Source organism: Ixodes scapularis, unplaced genomic scaffold (genome assembly GCF_016920785.2).
Source record: "Ixodes scapularis isolate PalLabHiFi unplaced genomic scaffold, ASM1692078v2 ptg000324l_1___fragment_1__unscaffolded, whole genome shotgun sequence".
Taxonomy (NCBI): Eukaryota; Metazoa; Arthropoda; class Arachnida; order Ixodida; family Ixodidae; genus Ixodes; species Ixodes scapularis.
This window is the reverse complement of record NW_024609966.1, coordinates 719,661-740,585: the sequence shown is the minus strand read 5'-3', so window position 1 is coordinate 740,585 and position 20,925 is coordinate 719,661. Positions and strand designations below refer to the sequence as shown.

General features: G+C 43.0%; 1 protein-coding gene across 1 annotated transcript in view; it reads left to right on the top strand.

Moving 5' to 3' along the window:
- LOC115308697 (spectrin beta chain, non-erythrocytic 1) overlaps positions 1-20,925 on the top strand; it is a 309,133-nt gene that overhangs the window by 117,269 nt on the left and 170,939 nt on the right. The window contains exons 3-10 of the mRNA XM_040214208.2: positions 1,904-2,071; positions 6,714-6,830; positions 7,930-8,006; positions 11,188-11,384; positions 13,437-13,549; positions 14,028-14,215; positions 15,818-16,175; positions 18,403-18,485. Of these exons, the coding sequence (XP_040070142.1) occupies positions 1,904-2,071; positions 6,714-6,830; positions 7,930-8,006; positions 11,188-11,384; positions 13,437-13,549; positions 14,028-14,215; positions 15,818-16,175; positions 18,403-18,485 (1,301 nt within the window). The remainder of the gene's footprint in view (positions 1-1,903; positions 2,072-6,713; positions 6,831-7,929; positions 8,007-11,187; positions 11,385-13,436; positions 13,550-14,027; positions 14,216-15,817; positions 16,176-18,402; positions 18,486-20,925) is intronic.

Here is a 20,925-nt window from a genome sequence, read left to right as displayed (position 1 = left end):
GAAACGAGAAAAAATCCAATATTCTCCACTTTAAATAATGGTCAATCAGGGCATGTTGAAGTTTGAACGTTGTTCATCACCTTTTACACTTCCCAAAAATATTGCATACGCAATAAGTGTTTACTGGCCATACATAGAGTGCCTATTAACTTATTGAATGAGCAGAGCTTTTATTCACCATTATAAACAAGTGATGTGTAAAGGGCAATGCAAAAAAATGCTGGTGTTGCAGTCTGATTATTCTCCTATGCAAATGAGCAGTAACAACAAACGCAAAAATGCGCAATCCTAAAGGGGTGCTGGGGGCAGCATAATCATTAATATGGTTGGAGACTCTTATACCGCGAGTCAAAAGTATTTCGTAAAATCGCGCACATTTTATATAATACTGTTTCACTTCTTCATTCATATGCTGGCAAGGACCATAATTCGAATCAGGGAAAGCCCCAAACCATGGGAATATATAGGAAAGTCCTTCGTTTATTTCGTGCAGCCTTTGTGCATTGTTCAAAGGTAAGTCTGGCTCTACGTGGAACGAGTTTTGCACATCTGTTGCATAGCCTTCAACGAACAGACAGACTAGAAAAGGGCTTTGGCTGCCACCTAGGGTGAACCTCTTATAGACTGCATCGAAACCTTGACACACTAAAGGCACTCGAAGGAAAAGCATTTGCTTTAGTGTCGCTGATATATGGTCCCCGGCGTCTCTGACTGATGTGTTTACCACGTCCAAAAAGTTGTGTCTCGATTTTGGCCCGATGAGGTCCTAAAAGTGTCACGCTGTCGGCAGACGCTCGTTCTGCTGCTACGGTTGCTTTCTAGCTTGACATTCCACAGAAGCTTTGGCAGCCAGAAGTTGAAACGCGGTGATGATAGCTGCGCTCATTCCTGCTTTTCGCCAACCGCCAGGATCGCAACATCCGACATCTTTTGCGTCGTTATTCGCTGCCAACTTGGGGACCACTTTGGATCTATGGGTGGAATGGGATGCTAAACGCACCAGTGGAGACATACTAAAGAAGTTTTTTTACGCTTTTTTTTTTTTTGGACAAACTCGATGTACATGCTCCAGAGGTTTAAAGAACTTTGGAGGCAGACGTGACGAATGGACTCGGGCCACTCATCCCATGCATCTGGGGGAGTTTGCGCCCCGTTTGGGTGTGCCTAGCACTGTTTGAATGCTGCCTTGAACTTCTTATCTTCCTTGTACCACCCTCGACAGTCAGTCTTTGATTTGGGTAGAAGTTGTTAGGTGTGCTGGAACAGCTTCTTTTTGTAACTTTAGCAGTATGTAGATCGAGGTAATGGCCTAAGCAGGCAAAGTAGAAGATCTTTTGGTGCGCTTTTTAGTTAGATACAGCAAAGGTCTTTTGTGTCAGATTATAAAACAAAATCTGTCCGTAAATACTGAGATTCTTTTTAAACATTGCGTTGCATCTGATATCGAAAGTTAATGCTTCCAATGATCTTTTGATTCCCTGATTTATAGAAATAAACGAAAGAAAACCCCACCATAGTGTCTCATAGGATAGCTATGAAAAACAGGTGCAGGAGTACTAATCCTAATCAGCCTTCGATGGTTGCGGGAAAAAATAAGGAAGCAAGGACATCATTATGACACACTTAAGCTCGGACTTTGCTCGAATGATTTGCTCTCCTTGGTACGTAAAAAGGTCTCTGTGAAGTCTGATGCTAGCTAATATAGCCGGTTATTATCGGTACTAATTGTGGAAGCCTGTCTGTAGGCATCTTGTTATAATGTGCATATGCAATGCTCTTTCATCTTGTGTTTTTTGTTTTTGATATTTTGTGTCACTTTCGTGTTCGTTTGTACTCTCGAGCATCCCTGGGGTTAAGTCGGGACGTCTGCTTAAGCTGCATATCCTCCTGACCCTGGTTGCAGGCCCGGATGGAGGTGGACGACCTCTTCACGGACCTGGGGGACGGCCGCAAGTTGCTCAAGCTGCTCGAGATCATTTCGGGCGAGAAGCTGGGGAAGCCCAACAATGGCAAGATGCGAGTCCACAAGATTGAGAACGTCAACAAGAGCCTGGCTTTCCTTCATACCAAGGTGAATGCAGTAGAAGTTTAGACTTCCGGATGTCTAGTGTCGTTTTTTCTTTGTACAGCTGGAAATCATAACTTGGCATCCATTTTACCAAGAAAACATCCAGTTGAATCAGGGACAATTTTTAAGGGTGGCGACTTCATTTGTGTTATTCTCAGAGTTTTTGGAGAATATTCCCTTCATGGGACGAATGCATTTAGAAAATTTTTGAACACCCTACTTTTAGGAAGACTTACAAATGTCCTCAAAAAAAGAGGCTTGAAAAAAAATGTATCTTTTTGTGGGAAAAAATTTCTAATTTATGGCAGCCTTTAGGGATTTCAAAGACATACTAATTAGGAGAATTATGACCTAAAATTTCCTAAAACCCTTTTAATCAGTGAAAATAAGCATGTGGTTCAATTTAGAAATTTTCTGAGTGTCGTCAAAAAACCCTAAATCAGTAAATTTTTGGACAACCTCAAGCACTTGGGAAACGCAGAGTTGCGCTAAAGTTGCCAGTTTTGTGGCAACGCATGGCTGGCGATGCGGAAACGTGGTCAATAAGAATATCGTCTGCTTTTTCACATGGCCGGCCTTTCACCTGCTGCACAGTGGTAACTTTAACACGACCCCCCCACACTTCTTGCGTGTTTCATTGAGGGGTTTCCAAAGACGCTCTGTAAGATTCTTCTTAAAACCATATGTCTATTTTCATTAATTAAAAGTTAATCTATAAATATTAGGTTATTATTTTGCTAAATAGTATGTTTTTTGCGATCTTTGCGACGTCTGCCGTGGCTGGCAGTTAGTTCCCGAAAACAGGTTCTTTTTTTGTGAACCACTATAGTTTTAGGAATTATTGATAGTTGTTGCAGACACACCCAGTGTATAAAACAAACTGAGTCTCCTACTTGTTCAAGCTTGTTAGTATCTTTCTTCATGAAGGGGTCCTAGATGGTACAAGAATAATCTAACCTAGACCTTATTAGTGCAAGTATTATGAGCCAGGAAAGGGGGGGGGGGGGGGGAGGGGAGGGCGGGACATGTTAAAGTTTGTGCCTCACCTGTTTACAACGTGCACATGCACAAACACATTCAATGTGTGGGGACCAAGATAAGTTGTTAGTTAAACTGTCAGTTTGGGAAATGTGGAAACGTTTTGTTAGTGATACGCATGATCCAGGATTTTTCTTGGTTAAGTTTCATTTCCCAGAGATCACACCAGTTTGAGATGGCATCTAGACTTTCGTTCAAAATAACTTGATCACTAGTAGGATCAATAACCCTTAAGGACAAGCAGTCACCTGCAAATAAATGAATAATCACTTTCCTCATTAGAGTCATCAGTAAAAATTGAAAAAAATTGGGCCAAAGACACTTCCTTGCGAAATACGAGGGGATAAGGGGTCAGAGCACTGACTGTCTGCATAAACGAAATGCTATCACATTTTCAGATAAGAGGAAATCTGTTTTGCAACTATATAGGGAAAGCAGTTTTTCTTTAGTTCGTGAATAGGAGACCGGAATGTGAAACCCTTTAGGAGTGAATAGGAGACCGGAATGTGAAACCCTGTAGGGTGCTGTTACGGAGGGTGATGTCAACTTGACCAGGTTGGTTGACTACATATTGAACAATGAATAGTAGAAATAAGCCGAGTGGTAGAGTAGATAAGTCTTTAGGGAAGCCAGGCTGAAAAGGTTAGGCGATGTTATGCTTAGCTAAGAAATCAGTCGCTTAATTAGAAATAATTACTTTGCAAGAGCTTACGTGACGACCTGGTGAGCGATATTGGGCGGTAATTGCACTCCGTTCACCCCTAAGCCAAGACTGCAGTGGGAGGGTGCTACGTGCCTGCCGGACCAATCGGCCACCTCCCTTTCGTCACCTGACCTTGCCCTCCGTGCGTGGGTATGGGCGAGAGCATGTTCATGTGGCAAAGGGCTCGTCCAATAAGGACGTAGGTCTACCGCAGCCTCAGCTGAGGGGGGAACAGGGCTTACTTTACAGCGTACAACCTCCTCTTTTGGAAATGAGCATGACACAAGCGATCCGCCAATCTGATGGAAATGCAATCACGTGCGTTCTGTTTGGGCTTTTTAAAGGGGCCCTGCAATCATATTTGAGCGTCTACCTTTTTTGCGGTTTCCACGTCTCTTGGGGTTGGGGCAAGCCAGCGGGCACGGAGAGAGTAACTAAATATCAGTGCGTCATATTTTAACCGGACGACGCGGAAACCTCCTCCACCGACGAGGGCGACCCGCGGTACCGAAAGCGCGCAAAATGTGACATCTTTGGTCCTGGGCTTGCCACTGGTCAAAGCCGCTAAGAGCTTTTTTTTAGTCGAGATACAAAATATAAGTGTCGCGAACCGTTTCAATTATGTATGAAATTAGTTTTTGTTCACTATTTTAGATCAGAAAAGAAACAAATGCAGTTTAGAAAGTACGGAAACGAGAAATGACCCGTCGACATACCCGCCACCAAGCGGCGAAAAAAAACGGCGCATACTAGAAAAGGCTAGTGGGATGAGGCTACGACAAACGAGGAGCGCAGAAAGGTACCGGATGTACGCGGCGGCGCTGTGGTCGTATACCGGCTCAAGAATTCGACCGGTTCCGAGCGTTCCGAAGGCCTTTGGCGCGGGCCCTGCTGGCGATTTAACCATTTGGCGGTGCGTCAGCGCGAAGTGGCTCCCGTTCTGAACTGATCTTTACCCGGTGTTTGCTGTCGTTTGTGGCCAATAAAAATTTATGCCGAATTAGTGTTTAGTCGCGCAGCAAATGAAATACGAGCTGCCCTGGCCGCCCGCTTCATACAGCCTATCCAACACATGCTTTAGTGGCGCCCTCTCGAGCCGTCGATGCCGTCGACACGGAGTGCGGCAGCCGTGTGCACTCGATGAGCTCACTACTCCTCCTCGAGTTCAAGGCCACTCAAGGCAGGACCTAAGACGTCATGAAGGAGGTTATTTTTTGCTTGTTTTTGTAACTCTAATTTGCCTATAACTTTTAAAATAAAGCGAAATTTGAGAAAAGAAAAGTTGGATTAGGTTACTACGTTCAGTACGCTCAGGTTCAGTGCAAATTAAAAACCAGTTAAAAAGTCATTGCAGGGCCCCTTTAAGGGGGGACACTAGCCAGAAAGAACAATTTCTGCAAAAAAAGGTTGATTTTGAAAAATGCCATATTTACATCCACCAACATCTAGAGAGTATTCCCAGAAAGTTTCATTAGTTTACAGTGTATGGTTAATTTTTATAACTTATTTTCAGTCTACCGATGCTGAACACATTTTTTTACATTCCACTTATTGGCATAGATTTCACTTTAGGGAAACTATTGTTTTGTTATTACATAACTTGGATTCATTTTTATGAGCTTTTCTGGGGTGAAATTTTAAGGGGAAGACAACTATGAGCTTGTATTTTTTATTTTTATCATTTTTCATGCTCAAGAACTAAAATTTTGCACAAAGGATGGAAATCTAAAAAACAGTATTTGTGTTTATGTGGTTTTTTGTCATGAAATATGGCATAATATAGAAATATAGCTCCATAGTTATCTGCTCTGAACTGTCCTAAAGCAAGATAACACATGAAAATGACAAATTTATAAGTAGTAATTTCAAAACAATAGTTTTCCTACACAGACATGCCCACTTTCATCTTTTAACATTTGCTATTTTTTTTGTACTTCACCCAGTTCATGTTGAGAAATGTTATCATTATGAACAGAAACAAACCCAGTAAATGGAATTTAAATCAGACAAATGGTTTAAACATTCACTTTTTTGGGTAGTGTCCCCCCTTAAAAAATGTTTTTCGAGAGTTAGTGTTTTATATTTTTCTGTTTGTTTCACAATGAATGAGAAAATTTCCTATAGATAGTATGGCGACTAACAAAATTTTCATTTTATTTTGGTTCAATTTTTATATAATTTCAATTGGTCTTATTTGAACTTGACAATAAATTCTCATACTTTAGGAGCCCCAGGGATTCTCTCAGTACCCTCACACGTTCCCCGAGCTGCACATTTCAACTGAAACGTTATTCCTATTTGAGTACTATCTTAGTAGATTCATGCGTAACTGTGAGCTGTCCATGCCTTAGTATGGGCATTATTGTTTATAAGGTCTCTTCTGCTCTCTTTTATTGCTTCAATGTCGAGACCGGGAGCTGTTCCTCAGCGGCCGCCATTCTTTGCAGGCTCCTAAAGATAGCCAAGTTTTAGAACTTCTCAGTTACACAATTGATCGCTTCTCTTTGATTGTAAGTTTTTATTTTAAGTCCGATCAATAATTTTATTTTATCGAAAGTATCGGAGCTCGAAATCGTTTTACGTAATTGCTCGTTTTCATTGTTGGGGCTCAGTTTGTTTGGAGTCACTTTTTTGAGCCCTTTCGGAAAAGGTCTTTTAACATTTAGTTCCAGAATTTCGAGAGAAACAAGAAAGCGAGCCAATCATTCGCTTGAAGAAGTATGGTGGCTTATTAGCATCTTACATTATTGTGAGATTCTTTCGATACAGCTGGGCTTTGTTTTCTTGCTTGGTCTACTTACGTGAGTTCGCAAATTTAAGCAATTTGTTCCATTTACGGTGCTTGTTATTGCGATGGGTACCTCTGGAAGTGGACGTCACCTGTGTGCTCCGAACTGTGCCCAGGTGCGACTGGAGAGCATTGGGGCCGAGGACATTGTGGACGGAAACCCTCGGCTCATCCTCGGCCTCATCTGGACCATCATCTTGCGCTTCCAGATCCAGGACATAGAGATTGACGTGGTGAGTTCGTCTTGCTTGCATCTGCCTTTCTTTATCATTATTTGCTATTAAAGCTCTTTGTCTTAAGCTCGCTTAAAAAAGAAAAAAAAATACTATGGTATGTACGATTACTATATCCTCGGGGGCTGGTACTGGTAAACTTGGAAGGCCTGTAGAGGCACTTTAAATGTGTGTGTAATGAAAATACTAATAGCAGCTTGTAGTGCTGTTACTATAGTTTATGTTGCGTATGCAGTCAATTGTAGCCAAGTAGTACTCCCTTTGTTTGTCTATCACTCTACTAATTTTTCATGGGGGCTTCAGAACGATAGTATCTGGCTCTGAAGAAAAAATATAGAAACGCAAAGTATATTACCAATCTTAATTGGGGTACAGAGAATTGGCACGGGGTCAAGCTTGAAGCGGCAGCTGACATTGTGAGCTAACTGTACTACATACTAATATTCTAGAAGAATGCAGCTACCCATGATGGTTCTGCATTGTACCGTAAAGTTCCACAGATGGTACGAGCTTTTGCTTGCATCTACTTTGTCCCAGGGCATATATGCAGCCCTATCTTTCTCTTTGGCAGCAGAAGAGAAGCGAATGACCAGGTGCTCATTGTGTTCTGCAATGAAAATAAGACCTTATCAGTTCCCATCATTCAGTGTAAACAATAGCGATTGGTTCTTCCCACACTTCTCGGTAAAGTAGACTCGTGGCATTTGTTCCAAAAAAGCTTGTGTCATCTGTGAGGATTTTACGGTAGTTGATAAAAAAATTATGGGCAAATGCTGTGAGTGGACACTTTATAAATTGCTTATAAAAACACCGGTTGTTAGGGGTGTGCAAATTGTGCTGCATCATTCATAGCCTTTATAGGGCAAGTGTAAGCCATACCAACTCTCTTTGCGGTGCTAGAGATGACACTGGGCCATTGAATTTAGATTCACACTCGCCTACTGATCATAGAAGGGGGCCAGTGATGTTCTGGTCAAGCAGTTCACAAAAGGTATTCCTTCATTGAAGCCCGTTTTGACTTTTTTTACTATAATTTTTGCTTTCTGTATGTATTAGTATGCCATTCACAGTTCCTTTGTGTATTGTTGTATTGTTGCAGAATGAAGATGACGAAAGCAGTGAGAAGAAGTCAGCCAAGGACGCTCTGTTGCTTTGGTGCCAGAGGAAGACAGCAGGGTGAGCAGGATCGGCATAGATTATTTTCATGCGGAGCGCATTTTAACGGGAGAAAAGTTGAGATTTGCGTCACATAGCCCTAAGGTATCCAGACGTGCCATTTTAAAATGCATCTCTGCCGTCCTGTCATTTTTTCTCAGTGAAGCCTCACATCTACTTTTTTTGCAACGTTCGTGGATAGTTGCGAAATGAGTGCTAAGCGAGTGGAAGAAGTCTAGAATGATACAGAATACATTTTATGAAAATAGACATATTAAAAAAAAATGTTACCTCCCATAGAACAAAGTTAGAGCTCTCTCTGTGGTTCCACCTGTCAATACATTCTGTTTGCACAGACAAACGTCTGTGTAAGCAGAATGTATTGACAGAGAAAGCTCTTTACATATTACTGTATTTGGCACACATCGGTTTAAAAATGAACAAGAAAGGGGCTTGTGTACTGAACTGAATGAAGTACTTGGGTTAAGTGTGCATTTTTGAACTGAATATTTCTTTCGTACGCCAAAGATGCGGTCACCCAACATAGCAGTCCATACCATGCCATCGTCCGCTAAATTTATTAAGCTAACCTTTAGCTAAACCTAGCGGGTCAACGTTCAGCTAAAGTTTGCCGGCCAATATTTAGCCAAATTTAACGAGATAAAGTTTAGCTAAAATATAGCGGGCCGACGTTCAGCTTAATTTAGTTGAGCCAACATTCAGCTAAAATTAGTGAATTAAGATCATCTGGCGGGCTAGTTGGTTGTACATACGGAAATATATAGAGTGCAAAACAACAAGGAAGGAAATATGAGAGAGACAGGAAAGAGCTGTTTCGCTCGTTCCTGTCTAGAGTGCTATCCATGTGGAGAGCGAGTTCGTCTGCTTCTTTTGCGGGGGAATTGTGGTGGCGTCGGAACACTGCGCTCTGCTTGGCTCTGACTAAAGGATAGTGGCTAGACCTCAAAGCAAGCTGCCTTGATGTCTACCCACTATCCTTCAATCATAGCCAATCGGAGCTCGGCGTTCTGACGTCACCACAACCCCTGCAAAAGAAGCAGACGAATTTTCACTCTGCATAGCGCTGTCTGTCTATAGCTAGTATATAAAGAAGCCCTGTTTATAGCTATAGTGCTCTCTCCTGTCTCCTTCATACTTCCTTTCTCGTCGTTTTTGCGCTTTACTATCTCAGGAAAATGAGTACCTAGTTAAAGGACAACTCCTCTTCATTTTTTGGAAAAAACAATGCAGTCTTTTTTTGTATCACCTAAGAAGACCACACGTCAAGTATGACAACCTAGTTCTCTCCAAATGTTTAAGAAACCCCTTAAGTGCCAAACCTTTTTTTTCAAAAGTAACCTAAAATGCCATATTATTTTGATTTGTTATTTCTCTAGTATTACACATAAAATTTGAAAAGTTTATTACGCAAAAATCGGCGGAGGCGAAAAAAATATTTGTCAACTAAAATGAGTGCTGCCATCTATGATCAGTGCCGCAAAACTACTTGGACGAGCCTAGCTTGTCCGTGGAATTGAGGGCTACCGAAACGAAAAAAAACCACTGGACGAGCTGAGCTCGTCCACGGCATTTTTAGCCAGAAAGTGGCCGACGAGCTCAGCTCGTCCAAGGCACTTAAGGGGTTAAATGGTGCAGCAAACTCTGTAATGCGCCAAGTTGCCGAAATCGGCTGACTCGAGCGGGCAAATTGAGGTATAGCCAACAGCGCAGTCAAGGCTACGGCGGGGGCGTAGCCAACATTCAGCTAAACGTCATCACCATTGCCGCTTTTCGCTTGTTTTTACTTCTCCGGGCAAGCGGAGGTGACATCAGCAACGTTCCCTCTCGGTGCTCAGCAGTGTCCACTTGATCGGCATAACTTGCCTGCGCAGCTTGCTCCTTGGGAGCAGTCTGGCCATCCCCGGCATCTCCCGCGTCTCAACCGCCGTCGTCATCTCGCCGTTTATAATTATTGTCCCTTGGAGTTTCGTTAACACTACAGACACTATGTGCGCAGACTTATGCCTTAGTTCTGCAGAAGTCGTCCAATGTCGTAGACACCAAAAACGTGGTGAAGAGTGCGGTGCAGACGACACTTGCGTCTAGCACACGCCCGTCCCGATCCCACCGGTCGTTGCGTAAAGGATCACGTGACATCTCGTAGCATGTAATAGCCATGTTCTTGGCAGCCCGAGGCCAATGTTGCCAAACGGAGCCGAATTTTCGTTTTCAATTTCTGCTCGTGTTTAAAGCAAGATTGAACAATATACATCACATTTTTCGTGAGGCAAATGATCCAGTGACTTTTATTACTGCTTTTTAATGTGAAATTACTCATTGTCCTGAAATCTTCGGAATTGAGCGGAGTTTCCCTTTAACATTCAGCTAAATATAGCTTGCTAAAGTGTAGCTTAATTTAGAAGGCAAATGTTTAGCTAAATTGATTGGATTAACATTCTGCTAACATTAACAGGTTAACATTCAGCTAAATTTTATTATTGAATGTTAGCAGTCTAACACTGTGCTAAATTTAGTGGGCCATCATTAAGCTAAATTTAGTGGGCTAACATTTTGCTAAATTAAGTGGGCTAACCTTCAGCTAAATTAAGGGGGCTAACTTTCAGCTAAATTTAGTAGCCAACCTTTAAATTTAATGGGCTAACGTTCAGCTTAATTCTAAGTTAAATTAATGCATTTTTGATTCGATGCCGTGACTATCCCAATGTTGAAAGGACTTCTTAGCTGCATTCGTGGCATCGCCTTTATGTCGGGCAAGAAACTTTGTTTCACGGGCGCTTGCGCATGCACCACTGCGTGACATCGGGCAACATGCGCGCATTTGTCTTTTGTCAGACAGTTTCGTCTTCTACGGTTGGCGGGGCACACCACTAGACATTCCCCTCCGTAGAACTTGGTTTGTGTCTATTATCGGATCTAAAGCACCACCCATCACGGTCTCAATTTAGTTTTAGGCAAGGACATTAACTTGTGTGTGCATTCCCTTCCCTGCATACCTCGGTGATTACAAGACTGTGCGGTGTGTGATCTAGTATTATGAGAACGGTATTCATAAAAGTGAACTACACTCAATAATAGGTATTGCTGTCACTTCTTTGCACACTGTGGTGTAAAGATGGGCAATTTGTTTACCGCACATTCCCTTGAAAGGTGAGGCTAAACTGCGGTGTTCTGACTCTTCCAGGTATCCGTCGGTGAACATCCAAGACTTCAGCTCCAGCTGGCGCAGCGGCATGGGCTTCAATGCCCTGATCCATGCACATCGGCCGGACCTGATTGACTACGACGCGCTGCAACCAGCCGACCACATTGACAACCTCAACAACGCCTTCAATGTTGCACAGAGGGAACTGGGCATCCCGAGGCTTCTCGACGCCGAAGGTTCGGATGGCCTTTGTCCAGGGGCAGGTTTATGGTTCAGGCTTGGGGCGCAGCAGTGGAATCTCAGGCAGATTTAATCTAGCGAACGAATCTGATGTCACTGATCAAAATAATTGCTATCTCACCAATGGTGATGCATTTCTTCCTTAAAATGAAACTAGCTTGATCATGCTAATAAAGGCCGGGGAGCGCAGAATGTTGTGAATGAGCTCAGTGCATGCTATGTGTGTGTGACATCATGAGGTCATGTAATTGGCATCGCACACATCATGATGTAATGCGACATCATGGTGTCGCACGATATGTCCCGTGACATGACTGAGTCACATGTCATATCACATGAGTCACTTGACTTCATGATGTTACGCAGCATCACAGTGTCAAGTGACATCGTAATTCTATGTGACATTGTGATATCACATGACATCATGACGTCACGTGACACTGCAATGTCACAAAGTCATGTGATGTCATGTACACATGATGCCATAGTGTCACATGTCACGGTGTCATGTGACCTCAAGACGCGTGACGTCATGGTGCTGGTAACGTCATAATGACACGAGGAACTGTGACGTCGTATGACATCAAGATGTCATTACTCACCAGGACGTCACCTTGACACCACATGGATGTCAAGGCGACGTCCACATGATGTAATCATGATGGGATGACGATGTCATCATGATGTCATGTGACAATGACGTTAGGATGTTCACATGGCATCACGGTGACATCTGGATGACATTGTGGCAACGTCACCATTACGTCATAGTAGCTCTGTGACCTAACTGTGATGTCATGACATCCACATGGTATCATGTTACATTATAACATCATGGTGACATTGCTGTGACACTAACACTTTCTGTGTCAAAACTGGTGTGTTTCTTCCTATAAAAAATAAAGTTGGCTTGGGGGAGGGGGGAGGAGGAGGAAAAGGAGGAGGCAGTGTCCCTCCCCCTTCCCTGTCTGAGAAAAACTTTTGGGGACATGTACAAGGTTCGCGGTAGTAATTTGGGGTGCAGATGAAACCATTTTACAAAAGTAATTGTAAACAATTCTGTTTTAGGTGTGGTGCAAAAAACAACAAATGTTTGTGTTTAAACAGCGTAAGTCTGATATGCCTTTGTAGTGCAGTCACACTAGTTTATTATGTAGATAAGATATTTAGCTAGTGCAGCACCTCTGCTAGCCTGGAGTCTTCGACATGCATCAGGCAATAGCAGTACACACCGGCCCACTGGTGCGATGCTCATCCAGATCACAACGGAAAAAGTGGTTCTGTTAGTAAACAAAAAGGGACAGTGATTTTGTATCACAATTCACTTTCCCTTCTTGTTTATGTGTGATCAGCACTGTGCAATGCACATTAAAAGGCCCACCAGGTTAACAGCCATACTGCTCTGCCAAAACTGCCTGTCTACAGTAGTGAGACAAGTTGCCTTATTTCGTGGCATTAACTTTGCGCAACCTGAATATCCATTCAACCAATTTGACTTGACATCTATGAGTGTGAGATGTTCGGTGAAACTTCTGGATCAGAGTAATGAATATGCACATAGGTAGTTTTACTAAATCAGAATCATGCTTATTGAGAAAACATGAATGCACAATGCTATCTTTTGGTCAATGGTAAGCAAAAGTAGGGAGCTTTTACTGTTTTAGCACACTCGTGCTTTTTGCTTTATGAAGGCACCCAGAATGTTTCCAGACATATTAAGCATACTTAGCATATACCGTAAAATACTAGGGGAGTACCCCCCTCAACTTCACTGAAAACTGGGTTAACTTAGACATCAGCGCTTGTCCCGGCAAATAGGGCACTTAACATATTATTTGCAGAATTCCCCAACTTAAGAGATGTTAATAGTGGGTGCTTCCTAGGTATTTAATGGTAATGTCTTTAAGCATATTTTAAGAGTCTTCATTACATCTTTAATATCCAGATATAGCATCTGAAAAAATTTTAAAACTCATACCTAAGAATGAGTGTTTGATACTGGAAATGTTTGCAGTCTCGTATATTTTCCTGTCATAATACGCTCGCAGACATTGACACTAACAAGCCCGACGAGAAGTCTGTGATGACGTACGTGGCGTCGTACTACCACACGTTTGCCCGGATGAAGAACGAGATGAAGCAGGGCCGTAGGATTGCCAACGTGAGTTCATTTCTCTCCTGAGTTTTCGAGCGTTACTCAAACCACGTGTTGCTAGGGGTGGGGATTAGTTCGAAATGCTTATACAACTAATTGGTTGATTAACTAAAGACAAAGCTACGAATCGTGATTTGGGCGTTTTGAACGATTTGGCACAGTGTGTATATGATGCTTTTAATTAAACATCCTTCTTTTGCACTCTCACAAGCTATGGTTTCGACTAAATAGTTCCCGACCGAAGTGCCTGCAATCTGACAGGCTCATTGTGGTTTATAAATGTTCTGTACACCTGAAATTGGTCGCACCGTAAACATCTTGAGGTGGTTCGATTTATTCCTTGGGCCTGTTACGAGGCACGGCAGATGCAGAATCTAAGCCCTCAACATTCCAATGCGAAGAAACGTTTGATGCCCTCCTCGAGCTTTCCCCGTCCTCTGCAAATCGGTGACTTTGGCCGCTCACCGGCACGTCGCCCGTGCAGATTGTGGCCCAGATGATGGACGCAGACCGGCAGAAGAGTTGGTATGAGCGTCTGACGTCCAAGCTGCTCGAGTGGATTCAGGCCAAGACTGCCGAGCTGCAGGACCGCCGCTTCCCCAACTCCCTCGAGGGCATCCAGGGGGAGCTGCTGCGCTTCAAGGAGTATCGCACCGTTGAGAAACCGCCCAAGTGAGCCGCACCCACACGCCGCTCTGGCGGCATTCCTCTCCTTCTGCTATGTTGTCGAAAGCTTCCCCCTACAGAGAGCACGGGGCCTCGTCTCGCGCCTCCATTCGCGCACACTCTCGCGCGAAGGAGGCGCTGAATGAAGCCACGTGCTCGCGGAAGTTGCTTTGACAGTTTTGTTGCACTGCAGAAACTACGCTAGCCTCATCAATATAGCACGAAATAGTTGATGTGGTGTGTAGTGGTGGATTGGTGTGTTTCCGGGTGACATTGTGGATCAAAGCCATTGCTCGTTCACTGTAACGAGCCATTACTAACATGACCCGCTATTGAGCAAAGACGACTTTCAGACTATGTTTTAAGTGTAGAAAATCGAGACCTTCATTTCTTTTATATTTTCCATATTTTATATTTATCTTTTATATTTTCCATATTTTATATTTGAAGAACGCAGAAATGTTGGCCGTATTGCCCTGAGGCTCGTTCATTGTGCTTATTGTTCTTCCCCTCCCGTAGGTTTTTGTGAACATGCTCGGAAGCAGTTGCGGTGGCTTAAAGTTTGAAATGCTTCTGAATGCTTAAACTTTAGTTTTGTGTCACAAATGTGACCACTGTGGCTACATTCGGAGGGATCGGAAGTCTGAAAAATGAATGGTCTTTCAGTTACTCAAAGGAACTTTATATGGCTGGCAAGTTTTCCTGCTCCTTGCCCAAAGGGCGTAGTGACGTCACGGTGCCGGGTTCTGAAGGATATATTGGGTGTCTTCACCCTCCTTTTCTACATTTGAGAAAGAGGCAGAAAATTGATTACCTCGAAGGGTAAATACTTTTTGTCAATTTAATGGCTACCAGACTCGCTACAAGGAACACAGAACTCGCGGTCGAGACATTCTTTGCTACCCACTGAGGAGAATGCCCTTCTGAGAGGGCGGAGCTCCGTCGCACACACGATCACCCCCTTTCACTTTTCCGCACCTCCTCTCCCAGGCGCATGATTTAGCAGTTCTGGCTTAGCTGGCTTGCTGCCCTCCTCTGCCAGGTGGCGTTAACTCGTTCTTAATTTCTTCTCGTATAAATAGTAGTCAAACTTTTGTAGGTTGTAGCTCGCATCTCGGTAAATTTGCTCACACTAGTTTTTCTCGCATAACTCACCAGAATTAGGGATGTCACAACCTTGCAGAGGTTCCAGTTTGACAGAGTTCAACTTTCTTAAATTCGTAATGCAGAGTTCAACAATAGTTCGACCTAAGTTTAGCTATTATACGCGTGTGCACTAATTGAGAACGAGCTGACGCTACCTGGCAGATGGGGGCAACAAACTAGCTAATCCATTAAAATATTATATGTTTGCTTTATGTTGCATTAACATTAGTAATCATTTTCTAAAACTTAAAAGAATCTACCGCACAAAATAATTTTTATACATTTCGGAATTTTCGCATGCAGGTCAAGAAATTCCGATAAAAAAAATTAATGTCGTTGAATTTCGCTGGAAGTTTCGAGAGCCAGTTTCACTAGGTTGGATGTGTGATGTTAAAGTTTGCCACGTCCCTAACCTTTTGCGGCTCGACGAGAGTTTGAGACATTGGCGCTGCCGGCACGCAGGTACAAGGAGCGCAGCGACATCGAGGCCCTGCTGTTCGACATCCAGACGAAGCAGAAGGCGCTGGGGCGGCCCCTGTACAGCCCGCCCGAGGGCAAGATGGCGCACGACATCCAGCGGGCCTGGGACCAGCTGGAGGAGGCGGAGCACGCCCGGGAGGTGGCCCTGCGGGAGGAGCTGCTGCGCCAGAAGAAACTGGAGAACCTGGCTTGCCGCTTCGACCGCAAGAGCGCCGTGCGCGAGGGCTACCTCAAGGAGATGATCCAGGTGCTGTCGGACCCCCGCTACGGCAGCAACCTGTCCCAGGTCGAGGCCACTGTCAAGAAGCACGAGGCCATCAGCGCCGACATTCTCGCCAGGGTGAACCTCTTTCTGGACGCATTTCCGAGCCCCGTGCACTCTCTGCGACCACGGCTCAGTTTGTAATTGACAAAGTGGTCTGCACGCGTGTGTTATTTACCTGCTTCGAGTATGCATACGGGGTAATAAGCCCGACGAATAGGATGCGACATATTAGCTTCCGAACGGCAAGATAAGGACGAGGCTCTTACTATCTTGATCTACACATTAGACTACAAAGAGCCTGCCAGGCCTGAAATGTTTCGCCTAGCTTTATTCGCCGCTGCCTCCGTCCCTTCGAAACTTGACAATATTGTTTTGATTCCTCGCTAGAGCTTGCTTTGATGGTCCTGGTAGGTCATCTTATGTTTGTATCGATGTAGCAAGACATTTGAATTGCAGTAGTGCTACAACTAAAGTCGTCGGTTGGTCACGGGAGGTTCGTCCGCCGAATGTAGACAGTTAGATATTTTTGGAAATTGGTCTTAATGGGACTAAAAACTTTGTGGACGAAAAATATTTCTGGAATTTCCGCGGCAGCTTCTAAGCGGCTTAGTAAGGAAACATTAATGCGGTACGGGACCGTGCGACGCAGTGATTTTGGCAACAGGTTTTTGTGGAGAAAAGAGCATACTAGGCATGGTAGAATTTACGGCGAGAGCGACTGCTTATAGAGATGGTAGCTCAACCAATCGTGGAATGGTGTCTTGAAGGAGGGAAGACGAGCAAACAATGAATGATGATTGCCAATGAGCATCGGAACGTACATGGCTATTATGGACATCCTAGGATTGTGCAAATATCCTAATTTTTGAGTAGTAGTTCTGTATAATACGCCGTTTGAGATTCCCTTTGCGTTGCAGTCACCAACCAATTATTTATGACTTTGCAGGGATCGAAAAAACATCCGAATAATAGAGCAGTCCAAAAAATTGTCAGATTAAGAAACTTGCCTTTATTACGACTAAGTGGGCTAAAAAAAGCCGTAAATAGCGCCTTGCTTCAGGTCATGCTTGCACGCCTCGTTTTCGGTTATGCCTCTGTTTGCATTCGGCAACTTTCTATTAGCTTGAGAATCGCTGCCTTCTTTTCTAGCATTATGGTCGAGTACTTTCTGCGCTGAGCGACACATCGCGGTGGCGGAAGAACAGATGGGGCAATGACGTGATGGTGATTCCCGCTGATCGCTCGCAACGATTTTGTCAGAAAAATTTAACTTTTGGACTTCAATCTGTCAGAAACGTTGGTCGTGAATATGCACTATTTCCCCCTATCGGGTAAATCACAGTTCCTCCTTAATGTCAGAAATATCCAACAAGTCCAAATTATCAGCATCCGGAAAATCGGTCGGCGACTGTATTTGCATTTTTAAGAGTGTTGATTGTGCTGGGTTAGCCTCGTTGAGCACGCTTCTTACCAAGCACCGGTGCAGTGTGGAGAAAAGGCACCTATGGAGCTAACTTGCAACGAGAACACTGCGGCCGGCACAAATATTGCAGCCGTGCCCTTATTAGAAAGGTGCCCTTTCAAAGCGGGATGATGCACGCACGCACCATGGTGTAGAAACTGGAACTTTAATTATGTTCATATTTATATTTTGTAAAATTTTCAAAATTAAACTCTGGGTATTCTGTGAGAATATATGTCAGGCAGTGGTTCCTGGCAACCTGCGTTCATCGTTATTGATTTTAGTTTTTTCAAATTTGTGACTGTAGAAGGAATATCTGCATGTAGAAAAAAGGTCTTGTAAATCCACTTAATCAATCGGGCATAGCTAAGCATCTTCATAGGTTTAGTTTTATGTCAAATCCATTGTCTAGTTGCCATCTCAATGTAGGCATTGGACTTTCTGAGTGCACTGCCCATATAGTTAGATTAAAATTAACCTAGCTTTGAAATTGACATAGCTTGGGAACAACTATTCACCATTCACTTTAAAAACATTCGGCCCTAACAACTATTGTCTTCGAATTCCCCGGGAACTTAAAATCCACTATTTGCAAGTGCCTAGAAAATCCACCTGTTACGTTTTATGTGCTATCCCCGAATTTGAATTATTCCTACTCTGAGAAGTTGTCTTTCAAGTGTTTCTATACTTTGCACGGAGAGAGCAGCGACCGAAAATAGTTTGATATATTTGATAGTTGCTTTCTTTTTTTTTTTTAATAGGAGCTATTGAAAAGAACTTTGAGCACTGGTTAGCTTCATATGGAGCCCACCGAGACAACCCTAGAAATTGCTGTTGCAGGAGGAGCGATTCCAGAACCTGACAAAGATGGCTGAGCAACTTGAGAAAGAAAACTACCATGCAAAGGATCGCATTAGGCTCAAGTGAGTTTCCTTTCCTGGTGAACTCGCAACACTGCTTTCAGTTTTTATTTCTACAAATACTTTCGATTTGAATGTGATCATACGACGGAGATCAGTCATGGTTGTGTTCCCAATTAGGGTTTGGTTGGACGTCCTTTTTAATACTTTTGATATGTAGAGCTTAATTGAATCTTCTCACGAGCAGCACCTGCTTTAGCGAAGAATATTAGCTGTTTAAGGTGAATGAGTTGAGGCTGCAGAAAAAAAAGCTGGAAAGATGTTTCTTAGCTATAGGAACTCTCTGAGTATGGATATGTTGCAACTTTTCAGAGACCAAAAAGGGTCTTTTATCGACTGATGTTTCAATGCAGGATGTGTTTACGGGCTGGTTTTGCCATTAAGAGCGCCACTAAAAAGTGTCACGCAGGTTCCCTTGGTGCACATGAAACACTTCATCCACTGCCAGGAATTGAACCCTGAACCTCTAACTCCGCAGTGCGGTGCTCTACCTTTGATAGAAATAACAGAGAACATGCAGGCGAGCTGGTGGACTTTCAACATCTTTAATACCCGAGAACAAAAAAATTGGCGCGAGGGGAGAACTTTTTTTATTATTATTTATGATAACTGAATGAAAATTTCACAGTTTATAGAGCTTGAGCTTCTTTTTAAAAATGTGGTGTTAGTTTTGACATAGCTTGTTTTTTTATGTCCTGAATGCTAGACAAATGCAGAAAGAACCATATTTCTTGCAGACACGTGGTGCATGGCAACACACTTAAGAAATAAGCTAATCTGCTCCTTTTAAACACTTGAGTGCAATGAACAACAAAGATAATGTGTGCGAGACCTCTTATTTTAAATTAATTAAAAATTACAAAAATGCATTTCCAAAGAACTAATAAAAGTTTCTTAAATTTTTCATAAATATAAAAACAAACATTAACTAAATCTAGATAGTTGCACTCTACATATTCTAAAACATATGCTTTAGAATGTGGTTGTCTTAGGATAATATTTGGTTGTGATAGGACAATACAGTTGAACCTCGATCTAATGAACCCCAATTTAACGCAATTCACAATTTAACAATATTTTTTTTCATCTCCCTATCTTGCTTCCATTGAAGACAATGTATTTTATCTCTCAATTTAGCAAAGTACTTTTGCGCCACTGTTTCGATTTAACGAAGTCTTGGAAAATTGCATATACACATATCAACAGCCTCCACGAGAAAAAAAAAAAAAAATTAACAGGAGCAAAACATTACTGTCTAAAACTAAGCAGGAGTTCTTCAAATGCTTATTTGACTAATTTTGCAATTATAACTGGTCCTTATTATTCTTATAAGTAAAATATAAAGATTCATAAATAATAAACCACTAAAACCCGAAATTAAATTTTTTGCAAATTATTGCTGTTTTCTTACCTGCATCACTTCTTATATACAATAGCTTTATAGGGTGGGTGGTGCTCTTAGTCCAGTAGGTGCCTTGGATAAAGTTTTGTACGGAAACAGATTACATCACACCATTGTCTCTTCGGGAAGCTCACACGCTTCCCTTCAGCACCACTCGGATACAAATCCTTCGCGCTGAATCTTCTGGGTCACCAAGAGAGGGGTGGCACACTTTCCTGCCCTTTCCACTCCTCGCTCCATGCATTTTTTTGTGCCCCCTGTTTCTCCTTCCTCTTTCTTGCTCTTTCCACCCCTCTCCACTCCACGTGCTTTCTCAAACCACCTGCCTCTGCTCCTCTCGTTCCTGTGTGCTGGGTTCGTAGCTCAGTCAGCAGCATACTCGGCTTCACGCCGGTGACCTAAGTTTGATTCCTGGCACTGGCTCCATTTCTTTTCAAGATTGTTAACCCCTTGCCTACTCATTTTTTTTCTTTAAAGATCGTACAGAAAGCTTTATTTAAATCAAGCAATTTGCGTCAAAATAAAGAAAAACGTTTCCTTGACTTTCAGGCGTAGTCTCGTGCTCTATACCAGGACTTCTGGTCGTTTCCTCTTCTTCAGTAGTTCTTCATAGTATGATAGAAATCGAGAGATTAGCAGAAACCTCACATAGGACATCGTTTTGCCGAAAATTGGGGTCTCCACTATGGACCTTTGGACCAGTTCATTTTGACTGTGTGTTCTTTCACTTGCGTCATAATGATGCACAAGGCAAAGTATGCCTTTATCTCATCCGGAGTGGTGTCAAACCATTGCTCTTCATAGCATTTCTTGGGACGATCCTCGTCGCCCATCTTTTGTTCGGCGTAGCGATTTGTCTCAGCAGAGACAGACGCCCAAAAATCATGACTTGCGAACACGCAAAAGGTCGACAAGGCGCTTGTCTTCTCACCAAGACTGCGTTGAACCCTTGCTGACACACCTGGGGTTTCTACAAAGGTGAACTGAGCAGGCTGGTTGTCCCTCTTCTCCCAGTTCCACTGACGTGCAGACGCCGAAGTC